Below are 25088 nucleotides of genomic sequence, written 5' to 3'. Positions count from 1 at the left end.
ACTCAGGTCCATCATCTGTTAATGGAAACATAGAGGACTCTGGAAAAGCTAAACGGCTCTACACCACCTAAAAAAAAATTCAGCAAATTCTGTGCTCCCAAATCCATATCTTCTGTGGTGGCTGGAGGCAAATCTTCTCGTACATTGGAAATCCAAATGTCCCCTCTCACTTCTGAGCCCCACAATATAACTAAACCGCATATAGCGTGTCCACATGTTTGGCATTTCTGTAGCGATAAGAACCTGCCAAATTTATGGGTACCTTTCTCCAGAAGCATGAGCTGGTCACTACAATGGAAGTTTGCAATTTTCACTCAGCAATATCCAATGCTGCTTGTTTTTGGAAAATACTCATGGACTCAAAATCATCTCTACACCTGTAATGTAAATTCCCAAAATGGGGTCAGTTGAGGGGGAATTCTGCTCTTCTAGCACTTAGTGGCTCTATATATGGAGTCCGCAAACTATTCTGGCAAAATCTGCACTCCAGGAGGCAAATAGCGCTCAGTTCCTCCCGAGTCTCTCCATATGGCTAAGCAGTACTGTACAGCCACATATGGGGCATTGCCTCGTTCAGTAGAAATTGTGGGACAAATATTGGTGCAATTTTAACCACTTCTTCTCTGTGAAAATGTAAAATCTGGGGCCAAAAAAAATTTTGTTGGTAGAAATGTAATTTTTTCTTCACTGCCAACAATTCTGTGACACACCCGAGGTGTCAATATGATCACTGCATCCATGGGTCATGGCACCCGCAAACCATAACAGTAAAATCTACAGTACAGTATGGCGCGCCTTCCCTTCTGAGCTTTACACTTTGCCTGAAAAATATTTCTCGATTACATGTAGGGTATTGGTGCACTCAGGAAAAAAAATGGACCTCAGTTTGTTGTAAAAATTTCTCCTATTAGCTCTTAAAATTAAAAACATAGGGCTAAAACGACATTTTAGTGGTAAAAATGTAATTTTCTTCTCGCTCAATGGTATAAAAATTCTGTGAGGCATATGTGGTGTCAATATGATCACTGCACCCCTAGATTAATTCATTGGGGAGTGTAGTTTGTAAAATGAGTTCACACATAGGGGGATTCTGTTGTTCTGGCACCTCAGGGGCTCTGCCAATGTGACATGGCACCCTCACACCAATCCAGCAAAAGCTGAATTCCAATATGGCGCCTCTTCCCTTCTGAGCTTTGCACTGTGCTTCAAAAGTAGGATTCCCCCATATATTGGGTATTGGAGTACTCAGGAGAAATTGCATGGTGTAACTCCTCCGTTACTTGTGAAAGTAAAACAATTAGGACTAAAATAACATTTTTGTGGGGAAGATCATTTTATTTTCACGACTCATCGTTAGAAACTTCTGTGAAGCACTTGGAATGCTCACCACACATCTAGATATATTCCTTGATGGGTCTAGGTTCCAAAATGGTGTCACTTGTGGGGGGTTTCCAAAAAATGTGGGTATAAAGTAAAATTTTTGTGAAAAAAAAAAAAAGTACAATCTTTATTTTTTATTCCATATTCTAACAATTCCTGTGAAGCACCTGAAGGGTTAATACATTTCTTGAATGTGGTTTTGAGCACCATGAGGGGTGCAGTTTTTAGAATGGTGTCACACTTGGGTATGTTCCGCCACATAGGCCCCTCAAAGCCACTTCAAATGTGAGGTGGTCCCTAAAAAAACAAACAAAAAAAAAAAGTGGTACAAATTTTGTTGGTAAAATGAGAAATTGCTGGTCAACTTTTAACCCTAATACCGTCGTGACAACAACAAAAAAAATTGGCTCAAAAATTGGGCTGATGTAAAGTAAACATGTGGGAAATGTTATTTATTAATTATTTCATGTGACAGATCTCCTTGATTTAAGGGGCATAAGAAGTAAAGGGAACCTGTCACCAGGTTTGGCTGATACGAGTTACGGCCACCGCCTTTCAGGGCTGATATACAGCATTCTATAAGGCCGGTTTCACACGTCAGTGGCTCCGGTACGTGAGGTGACAGTTTTCTCACGTACCGGAGCCACTGACACACGTAGACACATTAAAATCAATGCATCTGTGCAGATGTCATTGATTTTTTGCAGACCGTGTCTCCATGTGCCAAACACGGAGACATGTCAGTATTCGTGGGAGCGCACGGATTACACGGACCCATTAAAGTCAATGAGTCCGTGTAAAACATGTATCGCACACGGACGTTCTCCGTGTGCCGTGCAGGAGACAGCGCTCCAGTAAGCGCTGTCCCCCCCACATGGTGCTGAAGCCGCGATTCATATCTTCTGTGCAGCAGCGTTTGCTGTAAAGAAGATATGAATAATCCATTTTTTTAGTGGTATTTCGTGTTTAAAATAAAGCTCCATGTCCCCACCCCCTGTGTGCACCCCGCTGTTCTGAAAATACTCTGATACTCCGCAGCTGCTCCGATCGCAAGTGTGAAACCAGCCTTAACCCTTCAGCTGCTTCACAGGAATTATTGGAATGCTTTATGAAAAAAAAAAAATATATGAACATTTAACTTTTTCACAAGAAAAATGATAATTACTTACGGGTAATTTGATTTTCCAGAACCATGACAGCACCGCACATGAGAGATGGCATCCGCCCCCAGGAACAGGAAACCTGCAGCAGAGATAAAAGAATGGGGTGGCCACTCTCTCCTCAGTTTGTTTCAGAGTATGGAAGATGACCGCTTTGTTAGTACACATTCATGTATCATATTTACATTGCATAGCTGTATATTAGCTCTTATCTATATGTTCAAAGGTATGTATATATATATATATATATATATATATATATATATATATATATATATTTTTGTGAATCACACAACCATCACCAAGATAGGGCGGGAATTAATGCGGTGCTGTCATGGTTCTGGAAAATCAAATTACCCGTAAGTAATTATCATTTTTTCCCTTCACCATGACAGCACCGCACATGAGAGGAAGACATAGAAGATTCCTTAGGGTGGGACAACAGCAGATAACACCTTTCTCCCAAAAGACAAGTTTGAAAGACCTAAGGGTACCGTCACACATTGAAATTTCCATCGCTACGACGTTACGATTCGTGACGTTCTAGCGATATCGTTACGATATCGCAGTGTCTGACACGCTACTGCGATCAGACACCCTGCTGAGAATCGTACGTCGTAGCAGATCGTATGGAACTTTCTTTCGTCGCTTGATCACCCGCTGACATCGCTGGATCGTTGTGTGTGACAGCGATCCAGCGATGTCTTTGCTTGTAACCAGGGTAAACATCGGGTAACTAAGCGCAGGGCCGCGCTTAGTAACCCGATGTTTACCCTGGTTACAAGCGTAAACGTAAAAAAACAAACCGTACATACTCACCCGTCGGTGTCCTTCAGGTCCCTTGCCGTCTGCTTCCTGCTCTGAGTGCCGGCCGGAAAGTGAGAGCGGTGCTGCGCTCTGCGCCTCTCACTGTACGGCTGCACTCAGTCAGAGCAGGAAGCAGACGGCAAGGGACCTGACGGACATCACATGGTGAGTATGTACGGTTTGTTTTTTTTTACTTTTACGCTGGTAACCACGGTAAACATCGGGTTACTAAGCGCGGCCCTGCGCTTAGTAACCCGATGTTTACCCTGGTTACCAGCGAACCTCGGCATCGCTCCAGCGCCGTGATTGCAAAGTGTGACCGCAGTCTACGACGCTGGAGCGATATTCATACGACGCTGCGACGTCACGAATCGTGCCGTCGCAGCGATGGAAATTTCACTGTGTGACGGTACCCTAAGTCTAGCCTATAATGACGGAAGAAGGTAGAGGGTGAGGACCATACTGCCGCCCTACAAATCTGCTCCACCGAGGCGTTTGCCCTTTCCGCCCAGGATGTGGCAATAGCACGCGTGGAGTGGGCCGTAACACCCTGTGGGGGAATTTGGCCAGAAGAGGAATACGAAAGTGAAATAGCCGTACGCAACCACCGTGCAATAGTTGCCTTTGAGGCCTTTTTTCCCCTGTTTGTCCCCTGGAAGGTGACAAAAAGGGCTGATGACTGACGCCAAGATTTTGTGGCTTCTATGTATTGAAGCAGGCAGCGTCTGACATCAAGACAATGGAAGGTTTGCTCTCCCTGGGATTTTGGTTGAGGACAAAATGAGGGTAAGATAATTTCCTGGTCCCTATGAAATTTAGAATTGACCTTAGGTAGGAAGGCCGGGTCAGTTTTAATAATTAATCTGTCATCCTGCAAGGTAGTGTAAGGGGGGTTCACTGAAATAGCCTGCAGCTCGCAAGTACGGCGGGCTGAAGTTAACGCAACCAGGAGGACAGTTTTAAGGGTCAAAGATTTTATTGAAATAGAGTCAAGAGGCTCAAAGGGGGAAACAGTTAGAGCACTTAAAACTAAATTTAGATCCCAGGGAGCCACCTTGGGAGATCATTTTGAGGGTCTAGATGTAAAGGAGGCTCGGATGAACCTATAGACCCAAGGGTGGTCAGCAAGTTTGTGATCAAACAGCGCACCCAGGGCGGAGACATGCACCTTCAGGGTGCTAGTAGATCGCCCTCTCTCCAACCCTTTTTGGAGGAATTCTAAAATTTCTTTTACCGGGGACTTCTTGGCCCGTCTGGGACAACTGTCGCCCCGAGAATTCCAGGAATTTTTGCCAAATTTTTTGATATTTTTCTGAGGTGACTTTTTTCCTGCTAGCGAGCAATGTGGTCACTAAAGGGTTCGAGAATCCTTTTGCTAGTAGAAGTCCCCTCTCAAGTTCCAGGCGGTGAGATGTAGCCTGTGTACTTGAGGGTGTTGAACTGGTCCCTGGTGTAGGAGATCTGATGTATCTGGAAGGATCCACGGGTCCGAGGTAGACATGCGTCTGAGCCACGTGAACCATGCCCTTCTCGGCCAAAAGGGAGCCATGAGTATTACTCGTGCCTTGTCTTCCCGAATTTTCCTGAGGACTGTCGGGATTAACGGTATTGGGGGAAATGCGTATGCCAGATGGAAGTTCCACTGGTATAGAAACGCGTCTACCCCTTCCGGTTGTTCTTTTGGGTTTAGAGAATAGAACTTCTTCACCTTCCGATTTTGTTTTGTGGCGAATAAGTCTACTTCTGGGATGCCCCAGTTGGCACATATTTTCCCAAAGACTTCCTGGCTCAGGGCCCACTCTGTTATAACCCCAGTGGACAGGGTCTCAGAGGTACGTGTAAGTCCGCGAGATACAAAAATCCAGCTCATAGGGCAGTGGTAACTGGGTCGACCAAATATCTACTCCTAACACCAACACTAGAAGTAGCCGGGGATCATGCCTACGGTGATCGCTAGATGACTCGCGCCAGCCGGAGAATCTAACTACCCCTAGGAGAAGAAAACAAAGACCTCTCTTGCCTCCAGAGAAAGGGACCCCAAAGCAAGATACAAGCCCCCCACAAATAATAACGGTGAGGTAAGAGGAAATGACAAACACAGAAATGAACCAGGTTCAGCAAAGAGAGGCCAGCTTACTAATAGCAGAATAAAGCAAGATAACTTATTTGGTCAACAAAAACCCTATAAAAATCCACGCTGGAGATTCAAGAACCCCCGAACCGTCTAACGGTCCGGGGGGAGAACACCAGCCCCCTAGAGCTTCCAGCAAAGGTCAGGATACAGATTGGAACAAGCTGGACAAAAATACAAAACAAAACAAAAGCAAAAAGCAAGGAAGAGACTTAGCTTTAACAAGCAGGAACCAGGATCAGTACACAAGAGCACAACAGATTAGCTCTGATTTCAACGATGCCAGGCATAGAACTGAAGGTCCAGAGAGCTTATATAGCAACGCCCCTGAACTAACGGCCCAGGTGAGCATATAGGAGAAGACAGAAGCTCCAGTGTCAAATCACTAATGACCACTAGAGGGAGCAAAACGCAAATTCACAACAGTACCCCCCCCTTAGTGAGGGGTCACCGAACCCTCACCACGACCACCAGGGCGATCAGGATGAGCGGCGTGAAAGGCACGAACTAAATCGGCCGCATGAACATCAGAGGCGACCACCCAGGAATTATCTTCCTGACCATAGCCCTTCCACTTGACCAGGTACTGAAGCCTCCGCCTGGAGAGACGAGAATCCAAGATCTTCTCCACCACGTACTCCAACTCGCCCTCAACCAACACCGGAGCAGGAGGCTCAGCAGAAGGAACTACAGGCACAACGTACCGCCGCAACAAGGACCTATGAAACACGTTGTGGATAGCAAACGACACAGGAAGATCCAGACGAAAGGATACAGGATTAAGGATTTCCAATATCTTGTAAGGACCAATAAAACGAGGTTTAAATTTGGGAGAGGAAACCTTCATAGGAACAAAGCGGGAAGAAAGCCACACCAAATCCCCAACACGTAGTCGGGGACACACACCGCGGCGGCGGTTGGCAAAGCGCTGAGCCCTCTCCTGTGACAACTTCAAGTTGTCCACCACAAGATTCCAGATCCGCTGCAACCTATCCACCACAGAATCCACCCCAGGACAGTGAGAAGGTTCCACATGACCCGAAGAAAAACGAGGGTGGAAACCAGAGTTGCAGAAAAATGGCGAAACCAAAGTGGCGGAACTAGGCCGATTATTAAGGGCAAACTCAGCCAACGGCAAGAAGGTCACCCAATCGTCCTGATCAGCAGAGACAAAACACCTCAAATAAGCCTCCAAAGTCTGATTAGTTGGCTCCGTCTGTCCATTAGTCTGAGGATGGAAAGCAGACGAAAACGACAAATCAATGCCCATCCTACTACAAAAGGATCGCCAGAATCTGGAAACGAACTGGGATCCTCTGTCTGACACAATATTCTCAGGGATGCCGTGCAAACGAACCACGTTCTGGAAAAACACAGGAACCAGATCGGAAGAGGAAGGCAGCTTAGGCAAAGGAACCAAATGGACCATCTTGGAGAAGCGATCACATATCACCCAGATAACAGACATGCCTTGAGACACCGGAAGATCAGAAATGAAATCCATGGAGATATGTGTCCAAGGTCTCTTAGGGACAGGCAAGGGCAAGAGCAACCCGCTGGCACGAGAACAGCAAGGCTTAGCTCGAGCACAAGTCCCACAGGACTGTACAAATGACCGCACATCCCTTGACAAGGAAGGCCACCAAAAGGATCTGGCCACCAGATCTCTGGTGCCAAAAATTCCTGGGTGACCTGCCAACACCGAGGAATGAACCTCGGAAATGACTCTGCTGGTCCACTTATCAGGCACAAACAGTCTGTCAGGTGGACAAGAATCAGGCCTATCAGCCTGAAATCTCTGCAACACACGTCGCAGATCTGGAGAAATAGCTGACAAGATAACTCCATCGTTAAGAATACCAACAGAAGGGAAAACTACGGGAGTGGCGAGATGGCTGAGAGACATGCCATGCTTGGAGGTGAGGGACCTCTTTGAGGCTACTATGTCACAGAGAAAGACTCTGCCATATAGCAGCTACACGGATATGGCACTTTTAATATTACACAGAGCCTACATTACACCTTACTTGAAGTCTAGGATGTCCCCCGCCAATGTCTATGTGTGTTCTAAATGCAAATCTCGTAACACTGACCTATACCATCACTTATGGAGCTGCCCGCAAATTCTGGGACTATGGAGCGAGGTACACAAAGAATTACAGGAAATTTGCAGAGTAAATTTCACGCTTACTCCACAATGGGCCATTTTTAATATCTTCGATGAGACTTCTCACAAATTACCAAAACACATTAAGGCAACACTAATGATTTGGGCTTCGGCGACCAGGAAGAGCATTCTGCACCAGTGGTTAAGCCCCTTAATTCCTTCACTTCCTTTCATTCGCACTAAAATCCAGTTCATATTCAGAATGGAGTGGTTGGACGCACTGACTAATAGAGAGAGGCAGGCGGGTAAATTCTTTTCCACGTGGGCTACATTTATTCCATCGCTTCCTATAGAAACTAGGGAGAAATTGAGAGCACATTTTGAAAACACCCAATGGTATTTACTTCAGAGGATTGGTGGTAACTCACCAGTTTCAGGAGATACTTCGTAGATCAAGCGTAAGCAGAGTATGGGGGTTTATATTTTGAATTATGTAGGGGGGGGGGGGGAAGGTTTTGAGGGTACTTTATTATTTAACAATGTTATATCTTTGTAATATCATTAGAATGGTATAATATGTATTGTATTGGAAAATTTTAATAAACAGATTTTCAAAAAAAAAAGAATACCAACAGGTTCAGCGACTCCAGGAGCATCAGGCACAAAGCTCCTGGAAAGAGCATCGGCCTTCACATTCTTTGAACCTGGTAAATACGAGACAACGAAGTCAAAACGGGAGAAAAACAATGACCAGCGGGCCTGTCTAGGATTCAGGCGTTTAGCAGACTCGAGATACATCAGATTTTTGTGATCAGTCAAGACCACCACACGATGCTTAGCACCCTCGAGCCAATGACGCCACTCCTCAAATGCCCATTTCATGGCCAACAACTCCCGATTGCCCACATCATAATTTCGCTCAGCAGGCGAAAACTTCCTAGAGAAAAGGCGCAAGGTCTCATAACAGAGCAACCAGGGCCTCTCTGCGACAAAACGGCCCCTGCTCCAATCTCTGAAGCATCTACCTCAACCTGAAAGGGAAGCGAGACATCAGGCTGGCACAAAACAGGCGCCGAAGTAAACCGACGTTTCAACTCCTGGAAAGCCTCCACGGCAGCAGGAGCCCAATTAGCCACATCGGAGCCCTTCTTGGTCAAATCCGTCAAAGGTTTCACAATGCTAGAAAAATTAGCGATAAAACGACGGTAGAAGTTAGCGAAACCTAAGAACTTCTGAAGACTCTTAACTGACGAGGGCTGAGTCCAATCAAGAATAGCTCGGACCTTGACTGGGTCCATCTCCACAGCAGAAGGGGAAAAAATGAACCCCAAAAAGGGAACCTTCTGTACCCCAAAAAGACACTTTGAGCCCTTGACAAACAAAGAATTTTCACGCAAAATTTTAAAGACCATCCTGACCTGCTCCACATGCGAGTCCCAATTATCAGAAAAAACCAGAATATCATCCAGATAAATGATCAAAAATTTATCCAGATAGTTCCGAAAAATGTCATGCATAAAGGACTGAAAAACTGAAGGGGCATTAGAGAGCCCAAAAGGCATTACCAAGTACTCAAAATGACCTTCGGGCGTATTGAATGCGGTTTTCCATTCATCACCTTGCTTAATGCGCACAAGGTTGTACGCACCACGAAGGTCTATCTTGGTGAACCACTTGGCACCTTTAATCCGGGCAAACAAGTCAGACAACAGCGGCAAAGGATACTGAAATTTGACAGTGATCTTATTTAAAAGCCGATAGTCAATACAAGGCCTCAAAGATCCGTCCTTTTTAGCCACAAAAAAGAATCCCGCCCCAAGAGGGGAAGAAGACGGACGAATATGTCCTTTCTCCAGAGACTCCTTGATATATGAACGCATAGCGGTATGTTCAGGTACCGACAGATTAAACAGTCTTCCCTTAGGAAATTTACTGCCTGGAATCAAATCTATTGCACAGTCACATTCCCTATGAGGAGGCAGTGCACTGGACTCAGACTCACTGAAGACATCCTGATAATCAGACAAATACTCCGGAACTTCCGAAGGCGTAGAAGAAGCAATAGACACAGGCAGGGAATCCTCATGAATACCACGACAGCCCCAACTTGAGACTGACATAGCCTTCCAGTCCAGGACTGGATTATGGGTCTGTAACCATGGCAGCCCTAAAACGACCAAATCATGCATTTTATGTAAAACCAGGAAACGTATCACCTCGCGGTGTTCAGGAGTCATGCACATGGTAACCTGAGTCCAATACTGCGGTTTATTTTCTGCTAATGGCGTAGCATCAATACCCCTAAGAGGTATAGGATTTTCTAATGGTTCAAGAATAAAACCACAGCGCTTAGCAAATGAGAGATCCATAAGACTCAGGGCAGCACCTGAATCTACAAACGCCATGACAGGATAAGATGACAGTGAGCAAATCAAAGTTACAGACAGAATAAACTTAGGATGCAAATTACCAACGGTGACAGGACTAACAACCTTAGATATACGTTTAGAGCATGCTGAGATAACATGTGTAGAATCACCACAGTAGTAGCACAAGCCATTCCGGCGTCTATGAATTTTCCTCTCATTTCTAGTCAGGATTCTATCACATTGCATCAAATCAGGTGTCCGTTCAGACAACACCATGAGGGAATTTGCGGTTTTTCTATCACATTGCATCAAATCAGGTGTCCGTTCAGACAACACCATGAGGGAATTTGCGGTTTTGCGCTCCCGCAACCGCCGGTCAATTTGAATAGCCAGGGCCATGGTATCATTCAGACCTGTGGGAATGGGAAAACCCACCATAACATTCTTAATGGCCTCAGAAAGGCCATTTCTAAAATTAGCGGCCAGTGCACACTCGTTCCAATGTGTCAGCACGGACCATTTCCGAAATTTTTGGCAATACACTTCAGCCTCGTCCTGGCCCTGAGACATAGCCAGCAAGGCTTTTTCAGCCTGAATCTCAAGATTGGGTTCCTCATAAAGTAAACCGAGCGCCAGAAAAAACGCATCAATATCAGCCAATGCCGGATCTCCTGGCGCCAACGAAAAAGCCCAATCTTGAGGGTCACCCCGTAAGAATGAAATAACAATTTTTACTTGTTGAGCAGAGTCTCCAGACGAACAGGGTCTCAGGGACAAAAACAATTTACAATTATCCCTGAAATTCCTAAACTTAAATCGGTCTCCTGAAAACGGTTCAGGAATCGGTATCTTGGGTTCAGACCTAGGATTTCTGATAACATAATCTTGTATACCCTGCACACGAGCAGCAAGCTGGTCCACACTTGTAATCAAGGTCTGGACATTCATGTCTGCAGCAAGCTTAAGCCACTCTGAGGTAAAGGGGAAAAGAAAAAAAAAAAAATGAGAGAGAAAAAAAAAACTCAAAATTTTCTTTCTTATAATCCCACTTCTGCAATGCATCAAACATTCAATACTGGCCTGGCATACTGTTATAACCCCAGTGGACAGGGTCTCAGAGGTACGTGTAAGTCCGCGAGATACAAAAATCCAGCTCATAGGGCAGTGGTAACTGGGTCGACCAAATATCTACTCCTAACACCAACACTAGAAGTAGCCGGGGATCATGCCTACGGTGATCGCTAGATGACTCGCGCCAGCCGGAGAATCTAACTACCCCTAGGAGAAGAAAACAAAGACCTCTCTTGCCTCCAGAGAAAGGGACCCCAAAGCAAGATACAAGCCCCCCACAAATAATAACGGTGAGGTAAGAGGAAATGACAAACACAGAAATTAACCAGGTTCAGCAAAGAGAGGCCAGCTTACTAATAGCAGAATAAAGCAAGATAACTTATTTGGTCAACAAAAACCCTATAAAAATCCACGCTGGAGATTCAAGAACCCCCGAACCGTCTAACGGTCCGGGGGGAGAACACCAGCCCCCTAGAGCTTCCAGCAAAGGTCAGGATACAGATTGGAACAAGCTGGACAAAAATACAAAACAAAACAAAAGCAAAAAGCAAGGAAGAGACTTAGCTTTAACAAGCAGGAACCAGGATCAGTACACAAGAGCACAACAGATTAGCTCTGATTTCAACGATGCCAGGCATAGAACTGAAGGTCCAGAGAGCTTATATAGCAACGCCCCTGAACTAACGGCCCAGGTGAGCATATAGGAGAAGACAGAAGCTCCAGTGTCAAATCACTAATGACCACTAGAGGGAGCAAAACGCAAATTCACAACACCACTCCCCTTGATGTAATGGGTGACGGCTTAGGAAGTCGACTACTTGATTCTCTGATCCTCTTAAGTATGTCCCGGTTAGAGAGAGAAGGTTGTTTTCGGCCCACAAGAAAAGTTCTTTGGCTTCTGCTATCAGGGATGGTGATCTTGTGCCCCCTTGGCGATTTATATAAGCTATTGTTGTGTTGTTGTCGGATAACACCACCACATGCCTTCCTTGTATTCTTTCTCCTATTTGAAGAAACGCTTGTCTCACCGCTGACAGTTCTTTTAGATTGGAAGACGCTGCTGTCATTGAGGGCTCCCATTGACCTTGTAGGACCTGATCCCCCACATGCGCTCCCCATCCCCATGGGCTCGCATCGGTGGTGAGGACTACTGGATTTTGTAATGACCACGGTACCGCTTTGCTCATATTTTCTGGTTTTAACCACCACTTTAGTGAGTTTTGGACCCTTAGAGATAGGAGAATCTTCCGATTCAGATTGTAAGGATTTCTTGCTTGCTCGGCTAGTACCTGCCATTGCAACTCTCTCGTGTGGCTTTGGGCCCACCGCGTTGCTGGAATTGTCGCCGTTAGAACTCCCAGGAGTGACATTGCATTCCGTAGAGAGGTAGATTGTTGCCGCTGAAGAAGTTGCACCTTCTGTTGGATAGACTGAATTTCCTCTGTGGGAGGATACACTCCTGTTTGGTGGAATCTAGTAGGATCCCGAGGAATTCTTGAGACTGTGTTGGGACAAGTCTTGATTTCTTCAGATTTATCATCCACCCCAATTTCGTTAACACGTCTAGAACTGTTGTGACTGCTTTCTCGCAATCTTCTTTGCTGTTTGCTATCACCAAGAAATCGTCCAAATAAGGCACCAGTAATATGTCTTGTTTTCTGATGAAGGACGCCACTTCGGAAATAATTTTGGTAAATATGCGGGGTGCTATGGCTACCCCAAATGGAAGACATTGATACTGTAGGTGGGTGGGAGTTTTTTCGAGGTTTACTAGTAGTCTGAGATATTGCTGATGTTGGATTGCGATTGGCACATGGTAGTAAGCGTCTGTAAGATCGATTACTGCCATATAACAGTTTGGGTTGAGCACTTTTATCGCCGTCCTTAGAGTCTCCATCTTGAATTTCTCTATATGAATGTAACGATTTAAGGCCCTCAAGTTGAATATCACTCTCAACGAGCCGTCTGGTTTTGGCGTTAGGAACAGGGTGCTGTAGAACCCTTTCCCTATTTCCTGATGAGGAACCTTTACTAATACCTCTTTTTGTATGAGGAGATGAACTTCTCTTTCCAGCGTGGCCTGATTTTTTTCCCCAACTTGGGTCATTGTCACATGATTTGGTGGGAGGTTGGAGAATTTGAGTTTCAGACCTTCCGATAATAGGTTGGTTATCCACTGAGAAGCCGGCAGTGCCGCCCAGTGGTGGACGAACCACCGGAGTCTTCCCCCCACCGGAATCCTGGCGTCATTGGTGTTTGGGATCAGACTTAGGGCTTGTTTCCACATGCGAGAAACACGTCCGTGTCTCGCATGTGGGAACCAAGTTCTGGCGTCGGCACTCCAGAGCGGAGTGTGCGGCCGCATAGGAACACATGGAGCTGCACAGCTCCGCTCCAATGTGCCGACGCCAGAACTTGGTTCCCACATGCGAGACATGGACGTGTTTCTCGCATGTGGAAACAATCCCTTAGGGGGAGGCTTGTTGAAAAGGAATCCGTTTTCTTTTCGATCTCTCCAAGGTCTGCCTCGGCCAGACCTGTCATCTGAACGGCCGCGGGTCCCCCTGTATCCAGATCCCCGAAAGTACGAACGGGAAGTCTCCCATCGGCGCCTAGGAAAGGAAGGAGGTGGAAATCGCTTCTTTTTGTCAGACGCTTTTTCAAGAATCTCGTCCAGAGCTTTACCGAAAAGATATTGCCCTTCACAGGGTACTCCGCAGAGTTTGACTTTTTGACTGGAAGTCAGCCGCCCAATTCTTCAGCCATAATGCTCTACGCCCAGAGTTGGATAAAGCAGAAGCACGTGCGGCCCCCCTGACAGAATCAATTGATGCATCTGCCAGGAATTTTGCGGCCCCTTGTAGGCCGGTTTCACACGTCAGTGTCTCCGGTGCGTGAGGTGACAGTTTCCTCACGTACCGGAGACACTGACACAGGTAGACCCATAAAACAATGCATCTGTTCAGATGTCATTGATTTTTTGCGGACCGTGTCTCCGTGTGCCAAACACGGAGACATGTCAGTGTTCGTGGGAGCGCACGGATTACACGGACCCAATAGAGTCAATGGGTCCGTGTAAAACACGGACCTCACACGGACATTCTCCGTCTGGGGTCCGTGTGCGTGCAGGAGACAGCGCTACAGTAAGCGCTGTCCCCCCCACATGGTGCTGAAGCCGCGATTCATATGTTCCCTGCAGCAGCGTTTGCTGCAGAGAAAATATGAATAATAGTGTTTAAAATAAAGATCTATGTGTCCGCCGCCCCCCCACCCCCTGTGCGCCCCCCCGCTGTTCAGAAAATACTCACCCGCTCCCTCGTTGGCTGTCGCTCCTTCCTCTCTGCCCCGCGCTTCCTACTGTATGCGGTCACGTGGGGCCGATCATTTACAATCATGAATAGTCGGCTCCGCCCCTATGGGAGGTGGAGCCACATATTCATGACTGTAAATGATCGGCCCCACGGGACCGCCTACACTAGAAGCTGCGGCCAGACCAGGAAGGAGCGACAGCCAACGTGGGAGCGGGTGAGTATTTTCTGAACAGAGGGGGGGGGGGGCGCACAGGGGGTGGGAGGGCGGCAGACACATAGATCTTTATTTTAAACACTATTATTCATATTTTCTCTGCAGCAAACGCTGCTGCAGGGAACATATGAATCGCGGCTTCAGCACGATGCAGGGTACCACACGCGTGGGTACCAGGAAAGAGAGAAAAAGATCATGCCCGACATAGATAGGAACACCTCTGTACGAATAATGGTATAAAAAAGTATTTATTGAACTAGCACAGACCTCAAAATACGCACACATGTGCACACAGAAAACACAGCACAAAAGAGCTTAAAAACACTTAAAAATGCAAATATGCAAACACAATGCCTATATATGTATATATATGTCATATCCCATAAGGAAAATGACGACCCACAAAACAAATGCTATCCACAATGAAATTACTACAATAACCTGACTACACAGATGGAAATCACACAGATCAGTATTGTAATACCATACATCCCCCTGATAAGGTGCATAATTACTGTGCAAAAGATGACAAAATTCATAAAGGTTTAAATGACATGGCAAAGAAAGTGTACCCAGCAAAGAGAAGCGTACCAAATAATGAATGGGACACTTGAAATGAACAACATATGTACACAAATAAGTGTCTCAATGGTGGTACACAAAGGACCTGCAGAGGGGAGAGAGAGAGGGAGAAGGGGGGCTAAACAATGTAAAGACTCACACCCTCGGTCCCATGGACAAAAACCCCCATCATGAAGCCCACGGTCCAAAGCCATGAAAAGTTGGTAGTAAGGTGGAGAAGCAGAGTGTGGGATAGGCTCCCACGCGTATCGCCGCCAAGATAGCGGCTTCCTCAGGGAAAGAAAATATAGCATAATGTGAAGCATTGAATGTGGCAGCATATATGCGTATCCCTAATGGCGCTGAGGATATTCACCTGAACGGAGAAACACAGGAGGCATCCGGCGTGTGATGCAGCATGGCCGCGGCCATCTTGTTCATAATGTGACCTGGGTCGGGACAGTAAAGTTTATTCAAAATAGCCCGTGCGCATGCGCGCGCACATAGAGGTACGCATCAGAGACTCTGACCCAGCAAAAACATAAGATTAGTGCGCAAATGCAGGAAAAATGGTCAACGCATGCGCGATGAGTATATATACCACAGTCACTGAGTTCCCCCATATATGTATATATATGCGCGCGCACACAGAGGCACACATCACAGACCCAGCTACAACACATGATTACTGCGCAAATATAGGAAAGATGGTAAGCGCATGCGCAATGGGTGTATAACGCAATCCCAAAGTTCCCCTATATATATATATATATATATATATATATATATATATATATATATATATATATATATATACAGCAAGGAATATGCTGATCCTGAATGGTGAGACGAAATTGCTGTACCTGCAAAAAGCCCATGTGTATTGTTCCAATTGCATGTATGAAACAGCCACAAACCCAGTTATTAGAGACAGGAAAAAATAGAAAAAAATATAATAAAATAATAAACGTGCATATGCACATATGTATATATTCAAATGTCGCATGTCTTGCGATATAAGCGCATCAATCTGATACCAACGCATGCGCTAAATATACCGAATAACACCCATAAACAAACATAAATAAATAAAGAGATAAATACTCAAATGTGGATGCTATCATTCAGTTATATTAATGACATACGAATGTTATAACAATGTAGTATAGGCACACATATATATAGTGAGGACAGCAAGCTACCCAAATGCCGTTAGATGAAAAATCAATCAAAACATGTGCAATAAGCACAAAATGGGCCAGATGCATGGTACTGCAATAACAGTGAGGGAACAATTTCTTATACAGCACAGTGCACAAACAGATAAATATTACAGATTATAGATATATATATATATGTATCTGCCCAACAACAATTAGTGCAACATAGGAATAACCAAATTATACAGATAATCCAGTCTAAGATGTACGCAAAATCAGCCATAGAAGCCAGAGAAAAGGAGTTCTTCATTTAATCCGTTAGGTGACAAGCTTTTCAAATTGAAGATCCAGCGGGATTCTCGGCGCAGCAGTTCCTTCGTCTGATCGCCCCCACGTATATTGCCCAACACCTGGTCCAAAACCATGACCTGTATATTATGATATTTGCTGTCGTGATTGTCCAGAAAATGAGATGCCACTGATGAGATAGGTTTATCCTTCTCCTTATCCACTTTTGCTCTACTGATATTCGACATGTGCTGCTGAACTCTTCGCCTGATTTCTTGGCTCGTTTGCCCGACATATATTTTTGGACACGAACAGGCAAGTAGATACACCACATTCTTGGATCGGCAGTTGGCATATATCCTCGTCTCTATTCGTCCTGGAGGAACGGAAAGCATGATGACATTAGTGGCAACCATGTAAGGGCACACATTACACCTGCCACACGGAAAGGATCCCTTAAGACAGCTCCCCGTCCCCAAATTCACCGTGGGTCTCCTAAAGTGGCTAGTGGTAAGACAATCTTTTAAATTTGTAGCCCTCCTAGCAATCATTTTGGGCGTATCAGATATATGGGGCCTAAGCTTAGTCTCATTTAGTAGAATGCCCCTATGTCTCCTCAGTATGTCATGAATGTCCTGCCATTGATTGTTATACACCGTAATTAGGTTAGTTGACGATATTTTATTCCTGACCTTGGGTTGGAGAAGATCTTGTCTATCACTATGCCGAGAATTCTCGAAGGCACACGATATAATCTTGTGCGGATATCCCCGCTCGGACAAGCGGGTCGTCAGATTACGTGCTCCTTCCCTGAAATCAGCATCAGAACTGCAATTTCTCCTTACCCTCAGAAATTGTCCTTTGGGCAAATTTCTTCGCAAATGATGAGGGTGAAAGCTGGAAAAATGGAGTAAGTTATTTGTTGCCGTAGTTTTACGATGAATCTTGGTTTGGATGTGACACCAAGACTTGATGATTTTGAGATCCAAGAACTCCACCGACGTTGTAGAAATGGAGGCTGTTAAAGAGATGTTAAATGAATTGTTATTGAGAGCTGCAATAAACTCCTCACACTCAGCCTTGGTTCCCGTCCATAAGACCAACAGGTCGTCAATATAACGAAACCAACGAAATACATTGGCCTCGAAAGCCCGCAATGGGCGCACCTGTGTCTCCTCCCACCAACCCATGAATAGGTTGGCATAAGAAGGAGCACAGCGAGCGCCCATCGCGGTGCCAGAAACTTGTTTGTAAAAAACTCTGTCAAAGACAAAGTAGCTGTTAGTCAATACAAAAGATAGAAGGTCTAACAAGAAGGACTGATGTCTACGGTCACCTGTAATTTGCTTGTTCAGAAAAAACGAGACCGCTTCGATCCCCAACGTATGACTGATACAGGTGTATAACGAAGCAACGTCCATTGTGACAAGTACGGTGTCCTCTGGGATCCTTAAGTCCTGTAGTTGTCGAATAAGATGAGACGTGTCCTGAATATACGAACCTAGACAGATAACAAAGGGTTGCAGAAAGTGGTCTAGGTATATGCAAGGTCTCTCATAAAGGCTGCCGATCCCAGTAACTATGGGCCTACCCGGAGGCTCTTGTAAGGACTTGTGTATTTTTGGGAGCAAGTATAGCGTGGGGACGATTGGAAAAGCTGTCGACAGGAACTTGAATTCTCTATTGTCCAATATGCAGTTGGACTTGGCTGACATAAGTAGACGATCCAGTTTCCTCTTGAACGTATCTGTGGGGTCAGAGGGCAGAATTTGATAGCAATTGGAGTCTTTTAATTGTCTATGGGCCTCCTTGGTGTACATTTCAATGGGCCACAGTACTATATTGCCCCCTTTGTCCGCCTCTTTTATAACAAAGGACGGATTCCCCTTTAGTCCCGCCAAAACTTGTCTCTCCCTAGGCCCCAAGTTCTCCCCTTGCTGATTCCTCAATTTCAAACATGCAATGTCTTGACTCACCAGTTCATAAAAAATTTGAATTGCGGGAGAAATGGTAAAAGAAGGTGTAGCTTGTGTGGGTAGATGCCATCTTCTATCTGTGCTCCTGGAACCGGATTCCTCATTGTCATCTAGTAGTTGCATCAGATCATGAAAGACCTGTCTCTCATCCTGGGGCAGTGAATCTGCAAGTGAAGGTTGGTGATATAACAACTTAAATACAAGCTGTCGACAAAATAAGTACACATCCTTGGTAAGGATAAATTTGTCTAATCTCTTCATCGGGGAAAAAGACAGCCCCTTCGTCAATAACTGCTTCTCCTCATTAGACAATGTGTAATTTGACAGGTTAATGATTTGCAAATTACCTGTAACATCACCATCCACTTCAGTCACTGTTTCCTCCTGTTGCTCCTCGGTGGGTACCTGCGTTCCGGAGACCATGTTTGATATCGTCGCCCTTTCTTCTTTTGAGTGGGCTGATTTGTGGCGACCCCTTCTATGGCGCTTTCCTGGTCGCTTGCGCCTGAAGATAAAAAATCACTCGTAGAGGAGTCACCAGCTGTGACAGATGAAATAGGCCTTTGTCTATCCGAACCACCAAGCTTGCCAAACCGTGCATTGCCATGATATGTCCATTTGAAAATTTGCTGACTATCAAAGTCACCTTTGTCCCTTATAAATTTCTTCTTTTTTCTCTGTATGATCTCCTTTTCAAAGACCTCAATTATTTATTTCAAACGTTGTTGATTGCTAGGAGGGCTACAAATTTAAAAGATTGTCTTACCACTAGCCACTTTAGGAGACCCACGGTGAATTTGGGGACGGGGAGCTGTCTTAAGGGATCCTTTCCGTGTGGCAGGTGTAATGTGTGCCCTTACATGGTTGCCACTAATGTCATCATGCTTTCCGTTCCTCCAGGACGAATAGAGACGAGGATATATGCCAACTGCCGATCCAAGAATGTGGTGTATCTACTTGCCTGTTCGTGTCCAAAAATATATGTCGGGCAAACGAGCCAAGAAATCAGGCGAAGAGTTCAGCAGCACATGTCGAATATCAGTAGAGCAAAAGTGGATAAGGAGAAGGATAAACCTATCTCATCAGTGGCATCTCATTTTCTGGACAATCACGACAGCAAATATCATAATATACAGGTCATGGTTTTGGACCAGGTGTTGGGCAATATACGTGGGGGCGATCAGACGAAGGAACTGCTGCGCCGAGAATCCCGCTGGATCTTCAATTTGAAAAGCTTGTCACCTAACGGATTAAATGAAGAACTCCTTTTCTCTGGCTTCTATGGCTGATTTTGCGTACATCTTAGACTGGATTATCTGTATAATTTGGTTATTCCTATGTTGCACTAATTGTTGTTGGGCAGATACATATATATATATATCTATAATCTGTAATATTTATCTGTTTGTGCACTGTGCTGTATAAGAAATTGTTCCCTCACTGTTATTGCAGTACCATGCATCTGGCCCATTTTGTGCTTATTGCACATGTTTTGATTGATTTTTCATCTAACGGCATTTGGGTAGCTTGCTGTCCTCACTATATATATGTGTGCCTATACTACATTGTTATAACATTCGTATGTCATTAATATAACTGAATGATAGCATCCACATTTGAGTATTTATCTCTTTATTTATTTATGTTTGTTTATGGGTGTTATTCGGTATATTTAGCGCATGCGTTGGTATCAGATTGATGCGCTTATATCGCAAGACATGCGACATTTGAATATATACATATGTGCATATGCACGTTTATTATTTTATTATATTTTTTTCTATTTTTTCCTGTCTCTAATAACTGGGTTTGTGGCTGTTTCATACATGCAATTGGAACAATACACATGGGCTTTTTGCAGGTACAGCAATTTCGTCTCACCATTCAGGATCAGCATATTCCTTGCTGCATATATTTATATATGTATATATATATATATATATATATATATATATATATGGGGGAACTTTGGGATTGCGTTATACACCCATTGCGCATGCGCTTACCATCTTTCCTATATTTGCGCAGTAATCATGTGTTGTAGCTGGGTCTGTGATGTGTGCCTCTGTGTGCGCGCGCATATATATACATATATGGGGGAACTCAGTGACTGTGGTATATATACTCATCGCGCATGCGTTGACCATTTTTCCTGCATTTGCGCACTAATCTTATGTTTTTGCTGGGTCAGAGTCTCTGATGCGTACCTCTATGTGCGCGCGCATGCGCACGGGCTATTTTGAATAAACTTTACTGTCCCGACCCAGGTCACATTATGAACAAGATGGCCGCGGCCATGCTGCATCACACGCCGGATGCCTCCTGTGTTTCTCCGTTCAGGTGAATATCCTCAGCGCCATTAGGGATACGCATATATGCTGCCACATTCAATGCTTCACATTATGCTATATTTTCTTTCCCTGAGGAAGCCGCTATCTTGGCGGCGATACGCGTGGGAGCCTATCCCACACTCTGCTTCTCCACCTTACTACCAACTTTTCATGGCTTTGGACCGTGGGCTTCATGATGGGGGTTTTTGTCCATGGGACCGAGGGTGTGAGTCTTTACATTGTTTAGCCCCCCTTCTCCCTCTCTCTCTCCTCTGCAGGTCCTTTGTGTACCACCATTGAGACACTTATTTGTGTACATATGTTGTTCATTTCAAGTGTCCCATTCATTATTTGGTACGCTTCTCTTTGCTGGGTACACTTTCTTTGCCATGTCATTTAAACCTTTATGAATTTTGTCATCTTTTGCACAGTAATTATGGGACGGACTAAACTGCATATTGGGATGATGGGATGATGGGCTGCAATACTAGACACGACCACTAGATGGCAGCACATTTTACAAATGCAGCCCAGGAAATGACTTCTTGTAATATAGCAAGAAGGGAATTCAATTGAAATACAGGGAAAAAAAGATTGTAACTATATGGGATTATGTGTAGAATATCGGGTTACACACGCCTGGTGATATATCTCATCAACATCTCATAGGAATATGGGTATATCTATTGTTCTGTATGGGGATTATGGGTGAAATATCACACATACACATGCTCAGGAACATACTTCATCTACTTCTGATAGGAATATGGGTATATCTATTGTTCTGTATGGGGATTATGGGTGAAATATCACAAATACACATGCCCAGGAACATACTTCATCTACTTCTGATAGGAATATGGGTATTACTATTGTTCTGTATGGGGATTATGGGTGAAATATCACACATACACATGCCCAGGAACATACTTCATCTACTTCTGATAGGAATATGGGTATTACTATTGTTCTGTATGGGGATTATGGGTGAAATATCACACATACACATGCCCAGGAACATACTTCATCTACTTCTGATAGGAATATGGGTATAACTATTGTTCTGTATGGGGATTATGGGTGAAATATCACACATACACATGCTCAGGAACATGCTTCATCTACTTCTGATAGGAATATGGGTATATCTATTGTTCTGTATGGGGATTATGGGTGAAATATCACAAATACACATGCCCAGGAACATACTTCATCTACTTCTGATAGGAATATGGGTATTACTATTGTTCTGTATGGGGATTATGGGTGAAATATCACACATACACATGCTCAGGAACATACTTCATCTACTTCTGATAGGAATATGGGTATATCTATTGTTCTGTATGGGGATTATGGGTCTAATATCACAAATACACATGCCCAGGAACATACTTCATCTACTTCTGATAGGAATATGGGTATATCTATTGTTCTGTATGGGGATTATGGGTGAAATATCACACATACACATGCCCAGGAACATACTTCATCTACTTCTGATAGGAATATGGGTATTACTATTGTTCTGTATGGGGATTATGGGTGAAATATCACACATACACATGCCCAGGAACATACTTCATCTACTTCTGATAGGAATATGGGTATATCTATTGTTCTGTATGGGGATTATGGGTGAAATATCACAAATACACATGCCCAGGAACATACTTCATCTACTTCTGATAGGAATATGGGTATAACTATTGTTCTGTATGGGGATTATGGGTGAAATATCACACATACACATGCCCAGGAACATACTTCATCTACTTCTGATAGGAATATGGGTATAACTATTGATCTGTATGGGGATTATGGGTGAAATATCACACATACACATGCCCGGGAACATACTTCATCTACTTCTGATAGGAATATGGGTATAACTATTGATCTGTATGGGGATTATGGGTGAAATATCACACATACACATGCCCGGGAACATACTTCATCTACTTCTGATAGGAATATGGGTATAACTATTGATCTGTATGGGGATTATGGGTGAAATATCACACATACACATGCCCAGGAACATACTTCATCTACTTCTGATAGGAATATGGGTATATCTATTGTTCTGTATGGGGATTATGGGTGAAATATCACAAATACACATGCCCAGGAACATACTTCATCTACTTCTGATAGGAATATGGGTATAACTATTGATCTGTATGGGGATTATGGGTGAAATATCACAAATACACATGCCCAGGAACATACTTCATCTACTTCTGATAGGAATATGGGTATAATTATTGTTCTGTATGGGGATTATGGGTGAAATATCACACATACACATGCCCAGGAACATACTTCATCTACTTCTGATAGGAATATGGGTATATCTATTGTTCTGTATGGGGATTATGGGTGAAATATCACAAATACACATGCCCAGGAACATACTTCATCTACTTCTGATAGGAATATGGGTATAACTATTGTTCTGTATGGGGATTATGGGTGAAATATCACACATACACATGCCCAGGAACATACTTCATCTACTTCTGATAGGAATATGGGTATATCTATTGTTCTGTATGGGGATTATGGGTGAAATATCACAAATACACATGCCTAGGAACATACTTCATCTACTTCTGATAGGAATATGGGTACATCTATTGTTCTGTATGGGGATTATGGGTGAAATATCACACATACACATGCCCAGGAACATACTTCATCTACTTCTGATAGGAATATGGGTATAACTATTGATCTGTATGGGGATTATGGGTGAAATATCACAAATACACATGCCCAGGAACAAACTTCATCTACTTCTGATAGGAATATGGGTATAATTATTGTTCTGTATGGGGATTATGGGTGCAATATCACACATACACATGCCCAGGAACATACTTCATCTACTTCTGATAGGAATATGGGTATATCTATTGTTCTGTATGGGGATTATGGGTGAAATATCACAAATACACATGCCCAGGAACATACTTCATCTACTTCTGATAGGAATATGGGTATAACTATTGTTCTGTATGGGGATTATGGGTGAAATATCACACATACACATGCCCAGGAACATACTTCATCTACTTCTGATAGGAATATGGGTATATCTATTGTTCTGTATGGGGATTATGGGTGAAATATCACAAATACACATGCCTAGGAACATACTTCATCTACTTCTGATAGGAATATGGGTATAACTATTGATCTGTATGGGGATTATGGGTGAAATATCACAAATACACATGCCCAGGAACATACTTCATCTACTTCTGATAGGAATATGGGTATAATTATTGTTCTGTATGGGGATTATGGGTGAAATATCACACATACACATGCCCAGGAACATACTTCATCTACTTCTGATAGGAATATGGGTATAACTATTGATCTGTATGGGGATTATGGGTGAAATATCACAAATACACATGCCCAGGAACATACTTCATCTACTTCTGATAGGAATATGGGTATAATTATTGTTCTGTATGGGGATTATGGGTGAAATATCACACATACACATGCCCAGGAACATACTTCATCTACTTCTGATAGGAATATGGGTATATCTATTGTTCTGTATGGGGATTATGGGTGAAATATCACAAATACACATGCCCAGGAACATACTTCATCTACTTCTGATAGGAATATGGGTACATCTATTGTTCTGTATGGGGATTATGGGTGAAATATCACACATACACATGCCCAGGAACATACTTCATCTACTTCTGATAGGAATATGGGTATTACTATTGTTCTGTATGGGGATTATGGGTGAAATATCACACATACACATGCTCAGGAACATATTTCATCTACTTCTGATAGGAATATGGGTATAACCATTGTTCTGTATGGGGATTATGGGTGAAATATCACACATACACATGCCCAGGAACATACTTCATCTACTTCTGATAGGAATATGGGTATATCTATTGTTCTGTATGGGGATTATGGGTGAAATATCACACATACACATGCCCAGGAACATACTTCATCTACTTCTGATAGGAATATGGGTATATCTATTGTTCTGTATGGGGATTATGGGTGAAATATCACACATACACATGCCCAGGAACATACTTCATCTACTTCTGATAGGAATATGGGTATAACTATTGTTCTGTATGGGGATTATGGGTGAAATATCACAAATACACATGCCCAGGAACATACTTCATCTACTTCTGATAGGAATATGGGTATAATTATTG

At 43.8% G+C, this 25088-nt stretch overlaps 1 protein-coding gene across 3 annotated transcripts in view; it reads right to left on the bottom strand.

The window, feature by feature from the left end:
- Nucleotides 1-25088, bottom strand: part of LOC143774562 (uncharacterized) — an 85891-nt gene that overhangs the window by 31895 nt on the left and 28908 nt on the right. Inside the window, exon 2 of one of the 3 annotated variants that reach the window (XR_013215553.1) lies at nucleotides 2550-2622. The exons of 1 other annotated variant lie outside the window; for it this stretch is intronic. Coding sequence is in view for 1 of the 2 variants with exons in the window: in XM_077262283.1 (XP_077118398.1) it covers nucleotides 1548-1641 (94 nt within the window). In the remaining variant the exon portion in view is untranslated. Of the gene's footprint in view, nucleotides 1-1547; nucleotides 1674-2549; nucleotides 2623-25088 lie in introns of those variants that run through there. One more of the 3 variants, XM_077262283.1, reaches the window with a different exon arrangement.

Source organism: Ranitomeya variabilis, chromosome 5 (genome assembly GCF_051348905.1).
Source record: "Ranitomeya variabilis isolate aRanVar5 chromosome 5, aRanVar5.hap1, whole genome shotgun sequence".
Taxonomy (NCBI): Eukaryota; Metazoa; Chordata; class Amphibia; order Anura; family Dendrobatidae; genus Ranitomeya; species Ranitomeya variabilis.
The sequence above is the reverse complement of the archived record's forward strand: the minus strand, read 5'-3'. Positions and strand labels throughout refer to the sequence as shown.